This window comes from Myotis lucifugus, unplaced genomic scaffold (genome assembly GCF_000147115.1).
Source record: "Myotis lucifugus unplaced genomic scaffold, Myoluc2.0 scaffold_61, whole genome shotgun sequence".
NCBI classification, from domain to species: Eukaryota; Metazoa; Chordata; class Mammalia; order Chiroptera; family Vespertilionidae; genus Myotis; species Myotis lucifugus.
The window spans coordinates 5,741,430-5,757,407 of NW_005871109.1; the positions used below are offsets into that span (position 1 = coordinate 5,741,430).

A 15,978-nucleotide genomic window follows, 5' to 3' on the forward strand; every position below is an offset into this window, starting at 1 on the left:
TCCCGCCTTGGAGGTGTTGGGATGACCCGAAAAGCTAAGATCTCCGAGCACCCCAGCTCCCAGCCTAAACTGGATGCTGGGAGCAGCGAGGGAGGCGAGCCCTCCCCTGCCTGCCTCTCAGCCAAGATCACCTCTGGAGGACGCCACACCCAGTCTCCCTCTCCAGTTCTGTCTTTGGGGGCTGTGGCCTTCAGTCCAAATTGTATGTTAGAAGCAATGCCAGCAACCTCGCCACCTCCAGGAGGGGACTCCCAGGGATGGCACCCTGGGCTGTAGCGAGGATGGAGGAAGATGGGCAGGGAGGGCCTGGCAACATTAGCACTCGCAGGCCATCTGCTGGGCGTGGTTCAGGCAGCCTGAAACATGCCACCTTGTCTGACCTGCAGCTGACCCCGTCCCCACTGGGTGCCCCCTAGACTCGGCCTGCTTTCTCTTTTAGGGCCTTTCCCTCTGCCCAGTTTCTTTCAGGCACACCCCAGCGTTTATGCCTCGGGTGTGGAGAAGGCTCCCGTGTGCCTGAGAACGGTGCTGCCAAGGGCAGGCAGGACCTGAGGTGCCCTGCTCGCATTGTGTCTGGCTAGGACCCGTCCCTGCTCCTTGCCGTCGCCGTCATTGGGCTCACGGTGCTCCTGTTGGCCCTGAAGAACATGAACTCAAGGAGGAGACAGCTTAACGTCACCTTACAGAACCCTGAGACCAAGTATCCGCTGCCCCTGATTGAGAAAGAGGTAATGGGTCAGCCCACGGTCAGCAGGTAAAAGAGAGGAGGGCAGAGGGGTGGGGAAGGTGCTGAACTGGGAAGGCGGGGTCGTGGGGCAGGCATACAAGGCCTCCCCACTGCCATTGTGTGTGTGTGTGCACCTGGGAAAGCACCAACTGGGGCTCCCCAGCACGGCTTCTAGGAAGCTGACAGAGCCTGCCTTTGTTTTCTGTTTTATCAGCAAATCACCCACAACACCAGGAGGTTCCGCTTTGCACTGCCCTCAACAGAACATGTTTTGGGGCTTCCTATAGGTGAGTGGTGTTTGGTTTCAGGCCTCCTCAAAGATTTTGGTTTATGTTCCTGAAGGTACTGGAAGGACTGGCCCCTCCAGCGCCCCTTCCCTCCTTTCCCTCCTCCTCCTCCTCCTTGTCCCCCTCCTCTCTGTCTCTCTCCAGGTCTCTACCTCTGTCTACATATCCACTCCCTTTCCTGTGTATAGTTTCTACTCCCTCAGGCACCCTGGCACAGAGCTGCCTCTGGCTTCTGTCTCTGAGCATCTGTATTGCCACTTCTGCCTTCACCGCTAGTTGCTGAAGTCTCCCTGTTAGATCCAGCAGAAAGCTGAACGGCCCAGCCCATCATGTGGCCTGGGGTGGAGTTACGATCCGTAGGTCTCTGGCCGCAGCTGGTCCCTTCAGTTCCACCCTGGAGGGGCAGGATTACATGGTTCAAACCTTCACTGCAGAGCCATTGCCAGGAAGACACAGTGCTCTTTCTAGAACTTCTGGTGCGCGGGTGTCCAAATCCTGGGGCTTCGCATGCCTGTGAGCCCACGCGTTCTCTGTGCTGGGCAACAGGTTACAGCTGAGGGGGCTGCGATTCATTCACTGACCCAGTGATGCCTCCAGTTTAGGAAGAAATGACTTTGTGATGGCAATGTGTCTTGCTTTAAAAGGGGCACACCCCTTTCTGTAATGTTTAATACTCAGCCTCCAACAAGGAGCTGCTCCTGCTCATTTGACACAGTGAGCCCACACTAGCAACAGGTTTCCTGTGAGTGAAGCTGACAACTATACTGTGATGGAGGAGGGCAGGGATATGGTCCCCATTCACAGAAATGCTCAGAGAGATGAAGTGACTTGTCCGGGGTGGCACACGGAGTGACAAGGACAGGCCTGGCCTTCACACATCTGCATTGGGGCTCCTTCCCTGCTTGGCCCTCCTCCCGAGCACCCTGCCCCAGTATGCACCCACCTCCCTGAGGCTCAGTCCTTTAGGGGAGCTCTGAGTCCTATTTAGGCTGGCCATGCCGACTTGCTGTTTGATGCCTTTTTGTAGGTAACTATGTCCATCTCTTGGCCAACATTGATGGTGTCCTGGTGATCAGGGCATACACACCTGTATCCAGTGATGATGACCAAGGCTTTGTGGACTTCATTATAAAGGTAAATGATGCCCCCCCATGTCCAGGTGCCTCACCCTCACATTCCTTTTAGGGTGGACAGTGTCATTTAACAGTGAAGCTGTTGACCTGGTGAAATCTCCGGGTTGCTTAGAGCAATTGTGAGTGCAGGGCATTTTCTGCATGGTTTCCAACAGCAAATGCATAAGTTGTGTGCGGTGGTGGCCTCGGGCCTGAGGCTGTGAAAGCCATGCTGCCTTCTTTTTCAGATCTACTTCAAAAATGTGCACCCGAATTATCCAGAGGGCGGGAAGATGTCTCAATACTTGGACAACATGAAAATTGGGGACACCATTCTTTTTCGAGGGCCAACTGGGCGCCTGTTCTATCATGGGCCAGGTACTGGGGGTTCACCCCGGGCCTCCCATGGGGAGGAAGAAGATTCCTGTGGTAGTTGCATTGTTCTAGAAAACTCTTCAGATTTGAGTCACATGGATTTGTTCTTAAAGTCATCACATACCATTTCACAAGACTGTAGGTGCCATCCAACCAGGGGAGTGGTTGGGTGTTTCCTCATCACTTTATCTCCAGCACAACACCTGATGCATAAAAAGTAACCTATCACTATTGAAAAACTGATGGATGGAGTCCACACTCATTCATTTACTCCATATTCATCACTCACTTGGGTGCTGCTGTGGGTGGGAGCACTGTGTGAGGCTCCCTATCCCACCTCCCTCCTTCCTCAGAAGAAAAGATCCAGGGATTCCCCGCAGAGGCCAGGACTCTATTCCCACTCTGTGCACAGGTGCACCGGGCTGGCCATGGAGGTTGCCCTGGCTTCCCCTCTGGCTTAAAAGGGTGCAGCCACTTCCTCAGGTGGACGTGCCCCCGGAAGTCCCAAGGAAAGGCAGTGCTGTTTTGCAGGCTCTCAGGTAAGGACTCCAGAAGCGAGCGGTATCCTCTGTGTTTGCAGGGAGGTTTTCCGTGAAAGCATACAAAACGAGTAAGCCTGAAGAAAAACGAGCCAGTCACCTGGGAATGATCGCTGGGGGCACAGGTAAGAGGCTTCTGAGGGCTTCATCCTAGGTGAGCCCTGAGCCGTTTCTGACCTTGAGTCCTTGGATCCTAGAAGGGGAGATGTGAGTGATTCCTTCCTTGGTTGTTTCAGACGGGAATTCGGGTCAGTGATAGGCCCTGGCCCTGACCCTGTGCACCCTGCTCCCCATCACCAACACATCGGGGGAGGCCCAGGAGCCCCAGGGGAGCCTCTAAAGTCAGGCTGGGAGCAGGGGAGAGGCTGAGGACCAGGCCGGGCAGGCCCACACATGGTCCCCCAAGGACTCCTAGCTCCAGTTCAAGCCTCACCCCCATCTTTGAAATGAATTTCTAAAAGAAAGGAACAAACATCTAAGGAGACTTACAACTCACCAGGCACCATAATAGGCACTTTTAAAACTATTACATTTACTCATCGTGAATTCTGTTTCACAAACGAGGACCCTGAATGGCTCAGACAGGTACTTGAATCACTCTGGTCAGATAGCAAGAGAACTGGGTATGGAACCCAGTTCCCAAACCAAAGCCAACGCTCCTTCCATCTTCCATACGGAAATGAGAAGGGGAAAACCAAAATGAAGGGCAGTTCCCCACTGAGTTTTGGGGACCAAAGTGAGAAAAGTAGACCTGGGGTCCAGCTGCTACAGACCAGGGACTGTGGGCGGCTGCGAGGGCAAGCTGGCCTGCCCGCAAACTGTGTTCCAGGGATCACGCCCATGCTGCAGCTCATTCGCCACATCACCAAGAACCCCCGTGACAAGACCAGGATATCCCTCATCTTTGCCAACCAGGTCAGTTTTGCTGAGTCTGCCCTGGGCTCGCAGGGGTAGGATGGATGGAATGTTTGCTGGACAGGGCTCTGCGTTCTCCCCACCCCGCACTGAGCCCAGGCCTCTTAGTGCCTGCGGCTGTGGGCGGGCCAGTGGGCTGCTGGCGGTGGAGAAGCTGAATCCTGGCCTGTTTTCCCATTTGTTGTTTTTTTAAAACTCTTGTCTCCCCAACCAACCTAAGCACTATGCTTTTCCTTCCTTTCTTAGTACTTAGTTCTGTGTTTATCTGAGTATAAAATCATAGCAGTGCTCCATGCAAATTTTGGAATATACAGAAACATATAAATATTTGACTTATTTTTGTCTTTTTTTCTCTACATACTATATATGTATTTACAGTTCCATATATAGAGTTTTGTTTTTTTAGTCAACATTACCATACAGACATCTTCTTCTCATGAAAGCTCTTTGTAAATATTTTCATTATGGTCTATATCAAGTTGCACTATCATTTACGAAATCTTCTACATTCAGATTGTTTTCAGTTATAAATGATGGTGATGAATAATTTTACCTCCACTTGGTCACTTTTGGATTATTTTCTTAAACAGAATCTCAGAGGTGGAATGATGGGGACCAGAATGATAACGAGTTTTAGGATTCCAGGTCTCTGTGCAGCATCTCTGAGCCTGTGACAAGTTTCTTTAGGCTTTGGCTCGCTTTTTCCCTCATGAGGCTCTAGCCTTTGTTTTTCTTATATTATATTTATTATATTAATTATATTATACTAGAGGCCCGATGCACGGAATTTGTGTAAGGGACTCGGCCCTTCCAACCACAACAGCTGCCCTCGGCCCCCTGGCTTTGTCCGGAAGGTCGTTTGGCTGTCCAGTCTAATTAGCATATTATGCTATTATTATTATATATTTATTATATTATATTATATTATATTAATTATATTATATTAATTACTAGATTATATATTGCTGCCTTAGCCCCTTCCATTCCCTGCAGAAGATCCTGGGCCCACACTAAGCTCGTTTCAGCTGGGTTTGCTGAGCCTGGTGCTCAGTGTGGTTGTGGGAGGTGGGGCTGGGGCCTCTGAGGGAAGCCACCTCACTGCTGTGGAGCCACGGCCTTGCAGCTGGAGGCAGTCACCCAACCACCCAACTCCTGCCCTCACAAGAGAGGGTTTGTTGTGCAGGAGCAGGGTCTGTGGGGAGCACTCCAGCTAGAGTTGCAGCAGCCGGGACAGGAACATGCTAACCCATGGGCTCCATCTGAGGGATAAGCAGGAAGTCCCTGGAGGGGCCGTGCTCAGGCTGCTTTCTTTCTAGACAGAGGACGACATCCTGATGAGAAGTGAGCTCGAAGAAGTTGCCACAACTCACTCGGAGCAGTTCAGCCTGTGGTACACCCTGGACAGGCCTCCTTTTGGTACGAACCCCATTCTCCCCACCGTGGGCCATTGACCCACCTCAGGGCCGAGTCCCTGGGTGGGGGGGGGGGGGTTGTTTGTTTATTAGGACTGGGCTTGGGGGTTGAGGACTTGGGCTCTACCTCCCACAGAAAATTCAGGAATTTGAAGAAGGGAGGGAGGATTTGGGACGACCTGCTTGCAAAGGCAGTCTAGGGAAGGTGTCCGATATCTCAGCAGAATTTCACACATTGCACTGAATATCAGGAGGGACACTGAGGCACTGGGCCACCCTGAACACCTACCCTCACCTTGCATTCCACACACATCCCACGGAGGCATCAGATACACTGCCTCTAGTACGGCCACTGACCCCTTCATCCCTCACTACTCACCTCACAGAAGTCCTCACCTGCTGAGCCCCAGACAGCACCCAGCCACCACTGTACACCCCCCAGCCCAGTTTGCCGACCACTGCTAGGCTGCCTCTCCCACACTGCAGTTGGTGTCTGCCTTATCATATAGCTCACTGCCCAGCAGAGGGAGCCACCCAACTGAGCCAGTCCACAAACCCCACAACACTGCAACTACAAAGCTCCAGCTTGGATTCCTGCCACAGCTTGGCACATCCCCCCTGGCTGTCCCCTTCTCCATCCTCGGCAGTGCTCACGGCAGGCAGACTCCAGCCAGAGGCCTCAGAGCCTGGGATCTGGAGTAAACTGAGGCCTGCCTGGGGGCTCCATGTCCACTACTTCTCCACTTTCTGCAGAGAACAGTAGTACAAACTTCTGAGTCTTGGAGAGCAGCCTGGCCTCCCTCTCCCTGGCTCTAGGGAGGGACAGCAAGAGGCCTGGGGCCAGGGCCTCTCCCTAGAGCCTCCCCAGCTCTCCTCTGCTTACCCTCAGGCTGGACGTACAGCTCGGGCTTCGTCACCGCCGACATGATCCAGGAGCACCTCCCGGCTCCTGGCAAGTCCACATTCATCCTGGTGTGCGGCCCACCACCCCTGATCCAGACAGCTGCTCACCCGAACCTGGAGAAACTGGGCTATACCAAGGACATGATCTTCACCTACTAACACCTCCCTTGCTCTTAGCAAACGCCCCTGGTCCCTTCCATCTGACTCACAGTGAGTTGAGCGTCACCATGTTCAGAAGTACCTCAGGGCACCCTCGGGCTCACTGGAGCCCCCCTCTTTGGGGTGGGCCTATGAAGGGAGTAAGAGGCTGGAGACAAAGTGGCCTCTGGAGCCTCCTTGCCTGGGGAGGGTCGGAGGGACTGCATCCTGGGGCCTTTCCCCTTGGCTCAGGGAAATAAACTTCAGTACAAAGCAGATGGCCCATGGAGTGTGGCTCTGGGGGGGACCCGCTGGGCACTTAGAAGGCCCTGGCCTGCCCTCCATGTGCATTGGCTGGGTGTCCATGGGAGGGCAGAATTTCGGAAGAATCCAAGTGTGGTCATGTCAACTCCCAGGAATCTCTTTTGATCCCCCCCACCCTCACCCCCACATGTTTGGTTTTTATAATCCTCACCCGAGGATATTTTTTCATTGATTTTTAGGGAGAGTGGAAGAGAGGGAAAGAGAGAGAAATACTGATGTGAGAGAAACACATTGATTGGTTGTTTCCTGCACGCACCCTGACCAGGGGAGGAGCCTGCAACCGAGGTACATGCTGTTGACTGAAATTGAACCTGGGACCCTTCGGTCCACAGACCGATGCTCTATTCACTGAGGCAAACTGGCTAGGGCCACAGTGTTTTGTTTTTAAGGTCAGACCTACGAGAGGGCTCAGGCACCCTCCATGAGCACTCACCCTTCTCCTGCGGGAGACCCTTGAAGGAGGAATGGTGTTAAGAACACACATGCCAGGGCAGTAGGTGGGCCCACAGAGTAAGAGGCCTCGAGGAATCCTAGACTCCCTGCACTTTGCACAACACATGGAGGTAAGGGGTGCATTTTCGCTGGTGTCCTCTGAATGCCAGGCCCTGTTTGGTGCAGTGGGTAGGGGTGGTCACAGACAGAAGCTTCCGAACTTGCAAACACAATGAGGTTCCAGAAGCTATTCCTTAAATCCTTCCTATCACCAACCCCAAAGGCTACGAGGGCCCGCTCTTACCATCCGATGCTCGTGGCCAGGAGGTCATGCTCCTGCTCTGTTGCCTGTGAGGAGGTGGAACTTGATTTTGTATAATTCTCATAACAAGGCCCAGAGTCCGTGGGGATTTTGTTCTTCAAGTTATAGATGAAAAGGAAACTGAGCCTCAGAGACAACGTTACTATCCCCAGGTCATTCAGCCAGTAGTTGGCAGAGCTGGGCTTAAACCTGGGTCTGTTTAATTCCAAGTCACTCCTTCCTTCCCTTCTCACAAACACTGGAATAGTAGCAGCATTGCCAAACCTTGGTGTTGCTGGACTTCTTATTCAACACAAATGTGGGTAAGTGAGGGGGACAGGGAGGGCTACAGGAGAGAGAGGGACACCGCTCTAGGGAACAGCTTTGTAGCGCCCACAGGGTGGCCCCACACAGGCTACCTCTCAGCAGGCTGGTGGGGTGGGCTGCTGGGAGGCAGCCAGCCCCATTCCCCTGCGTGGTCAGCCTGTCCTCAGTGAATCCCCTCAGAGAAAGATACTCTGCTGAGCAATGCATGATGAGTAGATCCTACACTGGGATATTTTTCTTAAGCACAAATGTTACCTTATTTATCTCCTGCTTTAACCTCTTACTCATCCCCACCTGGCCACCTGGGTCTCCAGGATAAATTCCAGGGCCTGGCTTACAAGGCCTTTCCTGATCTGGCTCCAGCCGACTCACCACGTTTCTCTTTCCCTGGGCCCCCCACTCTGACCCCCTTCTCTGGCTCAGCAGTTCTCAGCTGGAGGGGATCTACCCCCCCTCCCCCACCCCAGGGACCATTTGGCCAGCTTGGGAGACAGTTTTGGCTGTCACAGCGGGAGAAGAGTTGCTGTTGGCACCCAGAGGGAAGCCAAGGGCGTGGCTAAACATCCTAGAGCACACAGGACAGCCCCATGACAGTACCCAGCCCCAAACGCAGCGGTGCGGGGCTGAGAAACCTGTCTTCACACGACTGCCCAGGATGTGCTGAGATGCTCAGGTCGGTCTGCCTGGCATGCCTGTCCCTTGGCACGGTTGGGGAACCGGCTTCATCTTTCAGAACTCAGTGATCACCTCTTCCTTGGAGCCTTTTTGGTCCCGGCCCCCAGTCCTGTTCTCCATTTAAAATGGTAACTTGCTGTTGGGGCTGTAGGGGCTGCTCCTGGAGCCCCTGCAGCGTCAGCACCCTCCTGTTTGAGACTGACCTGTGTGCCCTCTCGGGACCATCTGCGCCCTTAGGCAGGGCCTTGGCGTTCATGCCTGTGCCTCTAACCTTCCTTGGTGCAGGATGAAAGGCACTTAACCTGCGCACACGAAGGTGTGTGTGTGGGTGGGATGGGGGAGGGGGGATTAGCGGCATGGATCTCCTGTGTCCTGTGAGGACCAGGATGGGGCCTTACAATGGGCATGGAGCCCACCCACAGCAGGCGCTCGGTGAGTTTGTGTTGAGGACCGGTATGGTAAGGGAGAAACACCTGTGAAGGCTTCCTGCAGGAGGCATGTCTTCCGGGTCTCAGCAGGCTGGATTTGACCTTGTGACAACGGGGACTGGGAGAAAAATACATCCCACAGTGAGGGGAGAGTGAGACAGTAGCGCAGGCGTGGGCACAGGGTCCTGAAGGCTGGAGATTCCAAAGGGCTGGGGTGCTGATGAAGGCTTTTGAGCTCCCATCTGTGGTAATTCTGGAACTGAGGAGTCCTTAGTGCTATGGGAAGGTCACTGGGGATGGGGTAGAGGAAGTCTAGAGGGGGCCAAGTAGACCAGCTGTGGAGATCAGATGAGAGGTGGGGCCTGAGCTGGAGCCATCACAGGGGGGCGCGGGGGCCCCATCACCAAGGGTGGAGCCTGGCTGGGAGGGGACTGTGGGGCAGGGGCACGGGCTCTCTCCTGAGGTGGGAGCCTCCTGAGGTTCATGGGCTTCTCTGGAAGATGGAGTTGCTTTGGCAACGGTTTGAGATTCCCAAGGTTCTTCCACTGGGGGGAGCTGTTTGATTAGAGAGTTGCATTGGAGGCTGGTGAGGGAAAGGCTGGAGGCTGGAGGCTGGGCACGGGGAGGAAGGGGAGAGGGTGTGTGCTGCTATGCTTGCCCAGCTTCACCCAGAACCTGAGACAGGCTTGCTTTGCAGTTGAGGATAGGCGAGGGCAGCCAGGGAAGGGAGGGAGTCTCGCTGCTCCTTTGCTCTTCTCACCCGGATCCCTCATGGGACCAGATTCCTGTGAGTGGCAACACGTGCCTCTGTCTGGCAGCAGCCCAGGGAGGGGACCAGTTATCCCCTGGCCCGGCTCAGTCACCACAGCGCACTCGGAGGGTGGTCTCAGCACTTTCCCAGCGGAGCCTTTATGCACGCTCGGCCCCGCCCCTTTGGTAGAAGAGCCTCCTGCTGTCACCAGGAACAGCTGCGTCTGCACCCACATCTCACTGCGTCCACACAAAAGTGGTCGCAGCCACGTATAAAAGTACAAAAGGTATAAAAGCTGTGGCGAAGGGCACAGCACTGTTGAAAATGTGGGGCGCTGGGGCCACCTCTGGACATCTGTCCTAGGCCCAGTGCCCTGCCGCCAGCACCCACACCGGTCCGAGGTGCCCTGCCTGCCTCAGCCTGGCTCTGCTGGCTGTGTGCCAGCTCCCCACTGCAGCAGAGCCTGGGGCCCACACGCGCCTCTCGGGCTCTCCGCCACGAAGTCATCTCCAGTCCTCGGAGTTGGGAGCAGCCGGGTGAGAGTCGTTCAGCATCTGGTCCTGGCTCAGCATGGTCTGAAAGGTAACAGCCGAAGGCGCGGTTGGACGGGGTTTGGGTCAAGGCCACCCTACTGCAGCTATGTGGGAGGCAGGGAGCACTGGGGGTGGTCCCACCTGACACTGTAAGTTCATGGTGTCCCAGGGACCCTGCTGTTGGGTCAGATCAGACAGCATGATCAAGATGCTAATTGCTCATACCCTAGAGGTAAAGTTGCTATTTTCAAGGCCACCAGAAACCTATTAGAGGTGAGAAGGGCAGAGCTGGGTGGAGTCATTTAGGTGTGTGAGTCAAGAAAAAAAACAATTGAATAAAAATGATCCGACTTGGATTCGGGGAGATGCCCTCCTCCCTGATCATGCCCTCGAATACAGCCTTCTCAACCTGTCCCTATGGGAACCAACAGGACCTAAAATGTATGGGGCCCCCAAAACGTGAACTGGGCTAGCCTTTTCCCGCCTCTTCTAATCTGCCTGTGCAAGGAGCTAACTTCAGCCCTGCTTCACAGAAACGGAACCAGGGCTCCGAGAGAGAATGACTTGCCCGGCATCCCAGCAGGGGCATGAACCAGGCTAGCCTCACTCCCGGGGTACTCCTCTCCCCGAGACCAGGCTGCCTGCTGGGCACGCCAGTACGTGCTCACGTGACTTGATATTCAGGATGTCAGAGGCATGATGGGAAATATGTGGGTCTCATGGGCAAAGAGGGTAGAATAGTGTCCACCAGGCCAGAGGTGAGGCTGGGCATTGGGCTGACTGGGCAGGTGACCATCTCGGTTTCCTCACCAGCTCTGAGCCTGGGAAGAGAGGCCTGACATGCTTTAGCTGGTTTTTGCTCGAGGTCCATAACCCTCCCCAGGGCCCAGGGCCCTGAAATGCTCAAGGCCCAGCAGCAGGCCCGTGGAGAAGGCACGTGCACCGCCTGCTGCCTAAGGGCTGGCTCAGGCTCTGGCCCCAGGGGCCAGCACCCTCCTTTGTTCTCTTTGCACCCCCACCTCCACCCTGCCTCAGAGCTGCTGCTGACACAGGCTCTGGAGTGGGGGCAGGGCTGTCCCAGCTCTTGTGCACCACCTCACCAATCTCACAGGGCCTCCCAGCACCTGTCCTACTGTGGAGAGAGTCAGGGTCCTACCGTGAGGCGGTGAATATCTTGGGAGAGGAGCCCTATCTGCGTCACTGTGCCTTCCGAAGGTGCCATCTGTAAAATGGGCAGCGGCCCGGTCAGCACACGTGGGCTCCACTCGTGACTCACAGAAATGGCATGCACCACTTCTCCAGCTCGGGCATGCTCCCTCAGGGTGCACACAGGAGTGGGCCAGGCCCTGAGAGCACATGCCCGCTCTGTCCCCGGGGAAGCACGGAGCCTCCAGTGCCCCACACTGCCATGCACATGCTCTCCTGGGTCCCTATCCGGCAATGGTTCCAAGGGTAACCCAAGCAGGGCACAGACAGGGCCTGCCAGCAACAGCCCTTTCCTCTATGCTCAAGGCTCTATTTCCAGAGCAGAGAGGAAGGCCTTCAGGATGCTGAATACACTGGCCCCCATAGGACCCCAGACACCGATGCCCGGTACAGGCACAAGGGAGCATCCTCAGGGAGCTGCCCATGGAGCTTCTTCCTCCTCCTCAGGTAACGCTGGCCCACTCCTCCTCCCTGAAACCTATTTGACCCTGTAAATTTGGAAGCACCCTCTGAGGGCATCACGTGTGACCCCTCATTTCACAGGTGGGAAAATGGGGGCCCACAAAGGGATACAGGTCTTGCTTGAGCCCACACAGAGAATTAGTGACGTAGTTCCATGCAGTTTGAAAACAGACACATGCAGGGATACCCTCCCCGAGATGTGAAAAGAAATAAGGGATAGCCCAGCTGGTGTGGCTCAGTGGTTGAGCATCAACCCATGAACCAAGAGGTCATGGTTCGATTCCCGGTCAGGGCACATGCCCGGGTTGTCGGCTTGATCCCCAGTAGTGGGTGTGGAGGAGACAGCTGATCAATGATTCTCTCTCGTCATTGATGCTTCTATCTCTCCCTCTACCTTCCTCTCTGAAATTAAAAGAAAAAATAAAAAGAAAGACATAAGGGTCAGAGCCTGCCCTGACTATGGTTCTACAACCGTGATACCCAGGGACCAACCTTGAGAAGCACCTGCCACACAAAGTTCCAGGCACTGGCATCAAACACCAGCCATGCCAGCTGGTGAGCTTGTCCATCTCTCATTGGCCGGAAGTGAGGGAACACCAGACAGAGGCCATGGCCTGAGGTGACAAGTAGTTTAAGAAGCAAATCTGAGCACTGGCTCCATCTGGGACAGAATCCGAGTGTCCTCAATGGGGTCATGAGGCCCCGGGACACCAGACGGTCACAATGAGGCCGTTAGGCTTCTGCAGATGAGGCCCCAGGGGACCGAGCAGAGCCAAAAGCTGCCCGGGGCAAGCTAGACTCTCCTGGGCAGGAGCCCAGGCGTGTCTCTCAGGCAGTCCTTGGCCAGACAAAGCCAGTCTGGAAGACCCATTATCAGTTAGTCAGCCTCTAAATCAGGAAGCAGGTCTTTGCAGCCCTGCCAGCACAGGCGGACCAACCCCCACAGTGGCTAGGGGCCCAGCCGGGCCCATAACAGAGAAGCTGGCAAAACACATGAAAGAGCAGAAAGTCCTTCCAGCAAGGCCGCCTTCTTGTCTCCCCACCACCACCTTCACTGGGTGGCCCACGCCGCTGAAACAGAATCCAACTGTGGGGTCTGCACGTGAGATGTGACCTACAGTCAGGACGTGTGTGAGACATGAGGGGGGTGGAGCCTGAGGCTACAGGGCCACAGGCCTCCTCTGAAGGATGTGGGGTGGGGGTGGGGGTCGGGGTCCTTCCTTGCTCCTCCCCCTCGTCCATGGCACTTGGCAGATCCATAGTGTGCGCAGCGGGGACCCGTCTCCCAGCTGGGTGCCGCTGGCTCTCACGCTGTGCAGGGGGCAGGACTCATCTCCAGATGTGCTCGGCTCTCTTCCCCACCAAGACTAAAGACGTGCTGTACGGTTTGCTTTCCACATAAATATCGTTTTATTACCAGGAGGAAGTGACCACCTCTGTAGTAAGGCACAGCACAGTGACACTGTCATGGCGGCAGAAACCCCTGCTGCTGTCCCTTGGATCACAGCCGAGACTGTGGCACAGGCCTAAGGCACTTGAGATTGCCCCTCTACTGAAGCACAGTGGACGGGCCTGAGAGTGAGCCCCTGGCGATGGTCCAAGGTCTCGGGACCTGTGTCCAAGCTTGTATATTTCCATGGGTGCTGAAGATGGGACACTGAGAAGTACCAAAAATGTACAGGCATCTTTTAGTGTCTTTCCCCCTGAGTGAGAGCACCTTTGGCAACCGTTCCCAAAGTCTGGCCCCTCAGCAAAGGTGCGACTCCATGCCCTGGCCACCCTTGGGGTTCGAGAGACAGGCCCAGGGGAACACGATGGCTGAGTGTTCTCTGCGAGCCATGCACACGCACGGGGGTGAGATGCAGTTATGTGCTGACACACACGGTGTTACTGTGAGTTCTCAGGGTGCACAGAGAGGACAGGTGACAGGGGCATCAGCTAGTCTGTCCCACCTGGTCCAGCCCATCCACTTCGGGGGCATCGAGTGGGCCGAGGCCCCGGTAGCCACTGTAGACCCTGTCACCGACACTGTCACTGGGCTCCATTGGGCAAATGTAGTCCGTTGATTCGTCGAACTTCTTTTTCCTTATGTTTCCAAAATGTGAGAATCCCAGTTTCCTTGGCTAAAACACAGCAAATGCAAGATTATGAGAAGATCGTCAAGCTGGTGTGCAGGTGTGACTGACAATACCTTACACGGCAGGCCTCTGAGGAAGATGCAAGGCAAACTGCTTCTGGAAAAACTCTTAACCAAACAGAGCTCCTGTAAGCAATATCCATGCTGGGGAAAGACCCACAGGTAAATGATCTTACGTGGAGTGCTGCTCCCCCAAGACTCGGCTCCTGAGACGCATGCCTGCCGTCCCAGCAGGGATGCTGGCATTGCCCGGGGACAGGGATGCCTAGAGGCCCTGCCTCACCACAGCTGCTGGTACCACACAGGGGAGCTCTCCTTCCTTCCACTTGCCCTTTTGGAGCCACAGGGGACAGGCTTGGGTGGCCCTCCTTCCCCTCTCCAGCTGTGCCCAGCAGCGTTTCTGATGCTCCCCCGGACACACTTCCTGTCTTGCTCCCTTGGGGAAGGAGGTCTGGGAAGGACCTGGTCTGAGGACCATGTGGCTCAGGCAGGTCAGATGGGAGTGGTTTTATTCTGAGAGCCCCAGTGAGTGGTGCTGGGACTGGGACAACCTCAGGACTTCTGGATAACTATGTGCCAGCTGCCAAGGGGAACACTCCTGTGGCACAAAACTGGGTTTGACTGCAAGGAGCCCAGGCCCGGGAAAGTGAGTCAAGGTAGAGGACCAGCTCCTAGCCTCCCAAGAATAACTGCTTCCTGCACGCGACGTCCGTGTAAAGCAACCTGCACTTTGTGCCTTGGACTCAACAGTGGCCAGGAACTAACACACTAACAGTGAGACCACAGCAGAGCTGAGAGAGCTTTTCGCCCAGGTGCACGCACTGGGTTGGCCCCGGGTGCTGGGTCATTGCTGTACAGCATGAGGGCAGGAGGAGGGCCGCTGGACCGCCGCAGAAAGTGTCCGCCACTCACCCGGACTTTGGCTGTGGTGGTCAGTGGTGTGTAAGCTGGTGAGGTCATTTTCTCCCGCTTCTCCTGTTCAGCCTCAGGACCAATCAGAGCATTGAATTTAGTAGTTAGGTGGCGTCTGAGGAGCGTCTTTTGTGGGGGGATATTGAGAAGCATAGCCAGGGTGTCCCCAGTGAAGCGTGGCTCCAGGATCTAAAAAGAAACCAGACAAGTCACCCAGTGGTGACGAAGGGGCTCCAGGTGATGACGAAGAAATGCGCTTTCCCCACCCACTGCGGGCCTGGGTGTGCCTCCAGGGAAGAGCTGAAGCTCGCACTTGACCTGTGTCCCACGCCCCTCTCTACCTGGCCCAGAGCCTGGCTTTGAGCAGACACTAGCACAAATGCTGACGGAACATCTCCTTTTCACAGACGAGCAGAGAACTGTGACCTCTTAGATAAGGACACCTCCCAGGCTCCACTCTGGTTGACATCCAAGCCACCCCTTCCTCATTTCCCTACTGGCTTTGCCACTTGACAGATCTGAGTGACGAGAAGGACTGTATCACGGCAAGCAGGAAGCTACATTTTGGTGGCCTCTCAATCCCTTCCCTGGCCCCCATGTTCCTATAGGAGGAGGTAGAGCTGAGGGCTGATTCTCACACAGCCCCTTTCCCTGGAACCCTCTGGCCTGTGGCTAGGAAAGTCCTTCCAGGGGCCTTCTTGCTTCTATGAGGTATATTAATTCTCAACCACAAATTATCAAAACACTTTGAGACTTCAACTTATACAAGGATTTCAGGTGAAATAGCAAATATTTTTACTAGGACTTATGTCCAGCCCTTAAGAAAGCAATTTCTGAGTGGCCCAGTTTTCACTGAGGCAGGTGGGCGAGTCCAAAGAGCCACTCACAATGAGACCTCCATGGACGCCGCTCCCACGAAGGTTGGGTGCATATTCCGCCAGGTCCACGGACCTCAGCCACTCCATCACCCTGTGGTTGGACCACTGCACAACTTCTGAAGGAGAAAGGTTACCCTGTGAGGGAGAAGAAGAACGACGAGATTAGGTCTAACAGACCCCACCATGGCGCTCTGTGGAGCAGCC

The 15,978-nt window shown here is 55.1% G+C and overlaps 2 protein-coding genes across 13 annotated transcripts in view; one reads left to right on the top strand and one right to left on the bottom strand.

Moving 5' to 3' along the window:
* Positions 1 to 6,669, top strand: part of LOC102425657 (NADH-cytochrome b5 reductase 2) — a 7,217-nt gene extending 548 nt beyond the window's left edge. The window contains exons 1-9 of one of the 2 annotated variants that reach the window (XM_006089667.3): positions 156 to 202; positions 582 to 728; positions 942 to 1,014; positions 2,042 to 2,148; positions 2,375 to 2,504; positions 3,082 to 3,165; positions 3,870 to 3,955; positions 5,272 to 5,371; positions 6,257 to 6,669. In XM_006089667.3, coding sequence (XP_006089729.3) covers positions 648 to 728; positions 942 to 1,014; positions 2,042 to 2,148; positions 2,375 to 2,504; positions 3,082 to 3,165; positions 3,870 to 3,955; positions 5,272 to 5,371; positions 6,257 to 6,429 — 834 coding nt within the window. In that variant the 5' untranslated portion in view covers positions 156 to 202; positions 582 to 647 and the 3' untranslated portion in view covers positions 6,430 to 6,669. Of the gene's footprint in view, positions 1 to 155; positions 203 to 581; positions 729 to 941; positions 1,015 to 2,041; positions 2,149 to 2,374; positions 2,505 to 3,081; positions 3,166 to 3,869; positions 3,956 to 5,271; positions 5,372 to 6,256 lie in introns of those variants that run through there. The other variant, XM_014456647.2, reaches the window with a different exon arrangement.
* A 3,107-nt stretch (positions 6,670 to 9,776) lies between these two features.
* Positions 9,777 to 15,978, bottom strand: part of PPFIBP2 (PPFIA binding protein 2) — a 125,884-nt gene continuing 119,682 nt past the window's right edge. For 9 of the 11 annotated variants that reach the window (XM_023754574.1, XM_023754576.1, XM_023754573.1 and 6 more), the window contains 3 exons: positions 15,784 to 15,909; positions 14,897 to 15,085; positions 13,234 to 13,970 (listed from right to left, as the gene is read on the bottom strand). In XM_023754574.1, the coding sequence (XP_023610342.1) occupies positions 13,782 to 13,970; positions 14,897 to 15,085; positions 15,784 to 15,909 (504 nt within the window). In that variant the 3' untranslated portion in view covers positions 13,234 to 13,781. Of the gene's footprint in view, positions 10,222 to 11,335; positions 11,402 to 13,233; positions 13,971 to 14,896; positions 15,086 to 15,783; positions 15,910 to 15,978 lie in introns of those variants that run through there. The other 2 variants (XM_023754583.1, XM_023754584.1) reach the window with 1 other exon arrangement.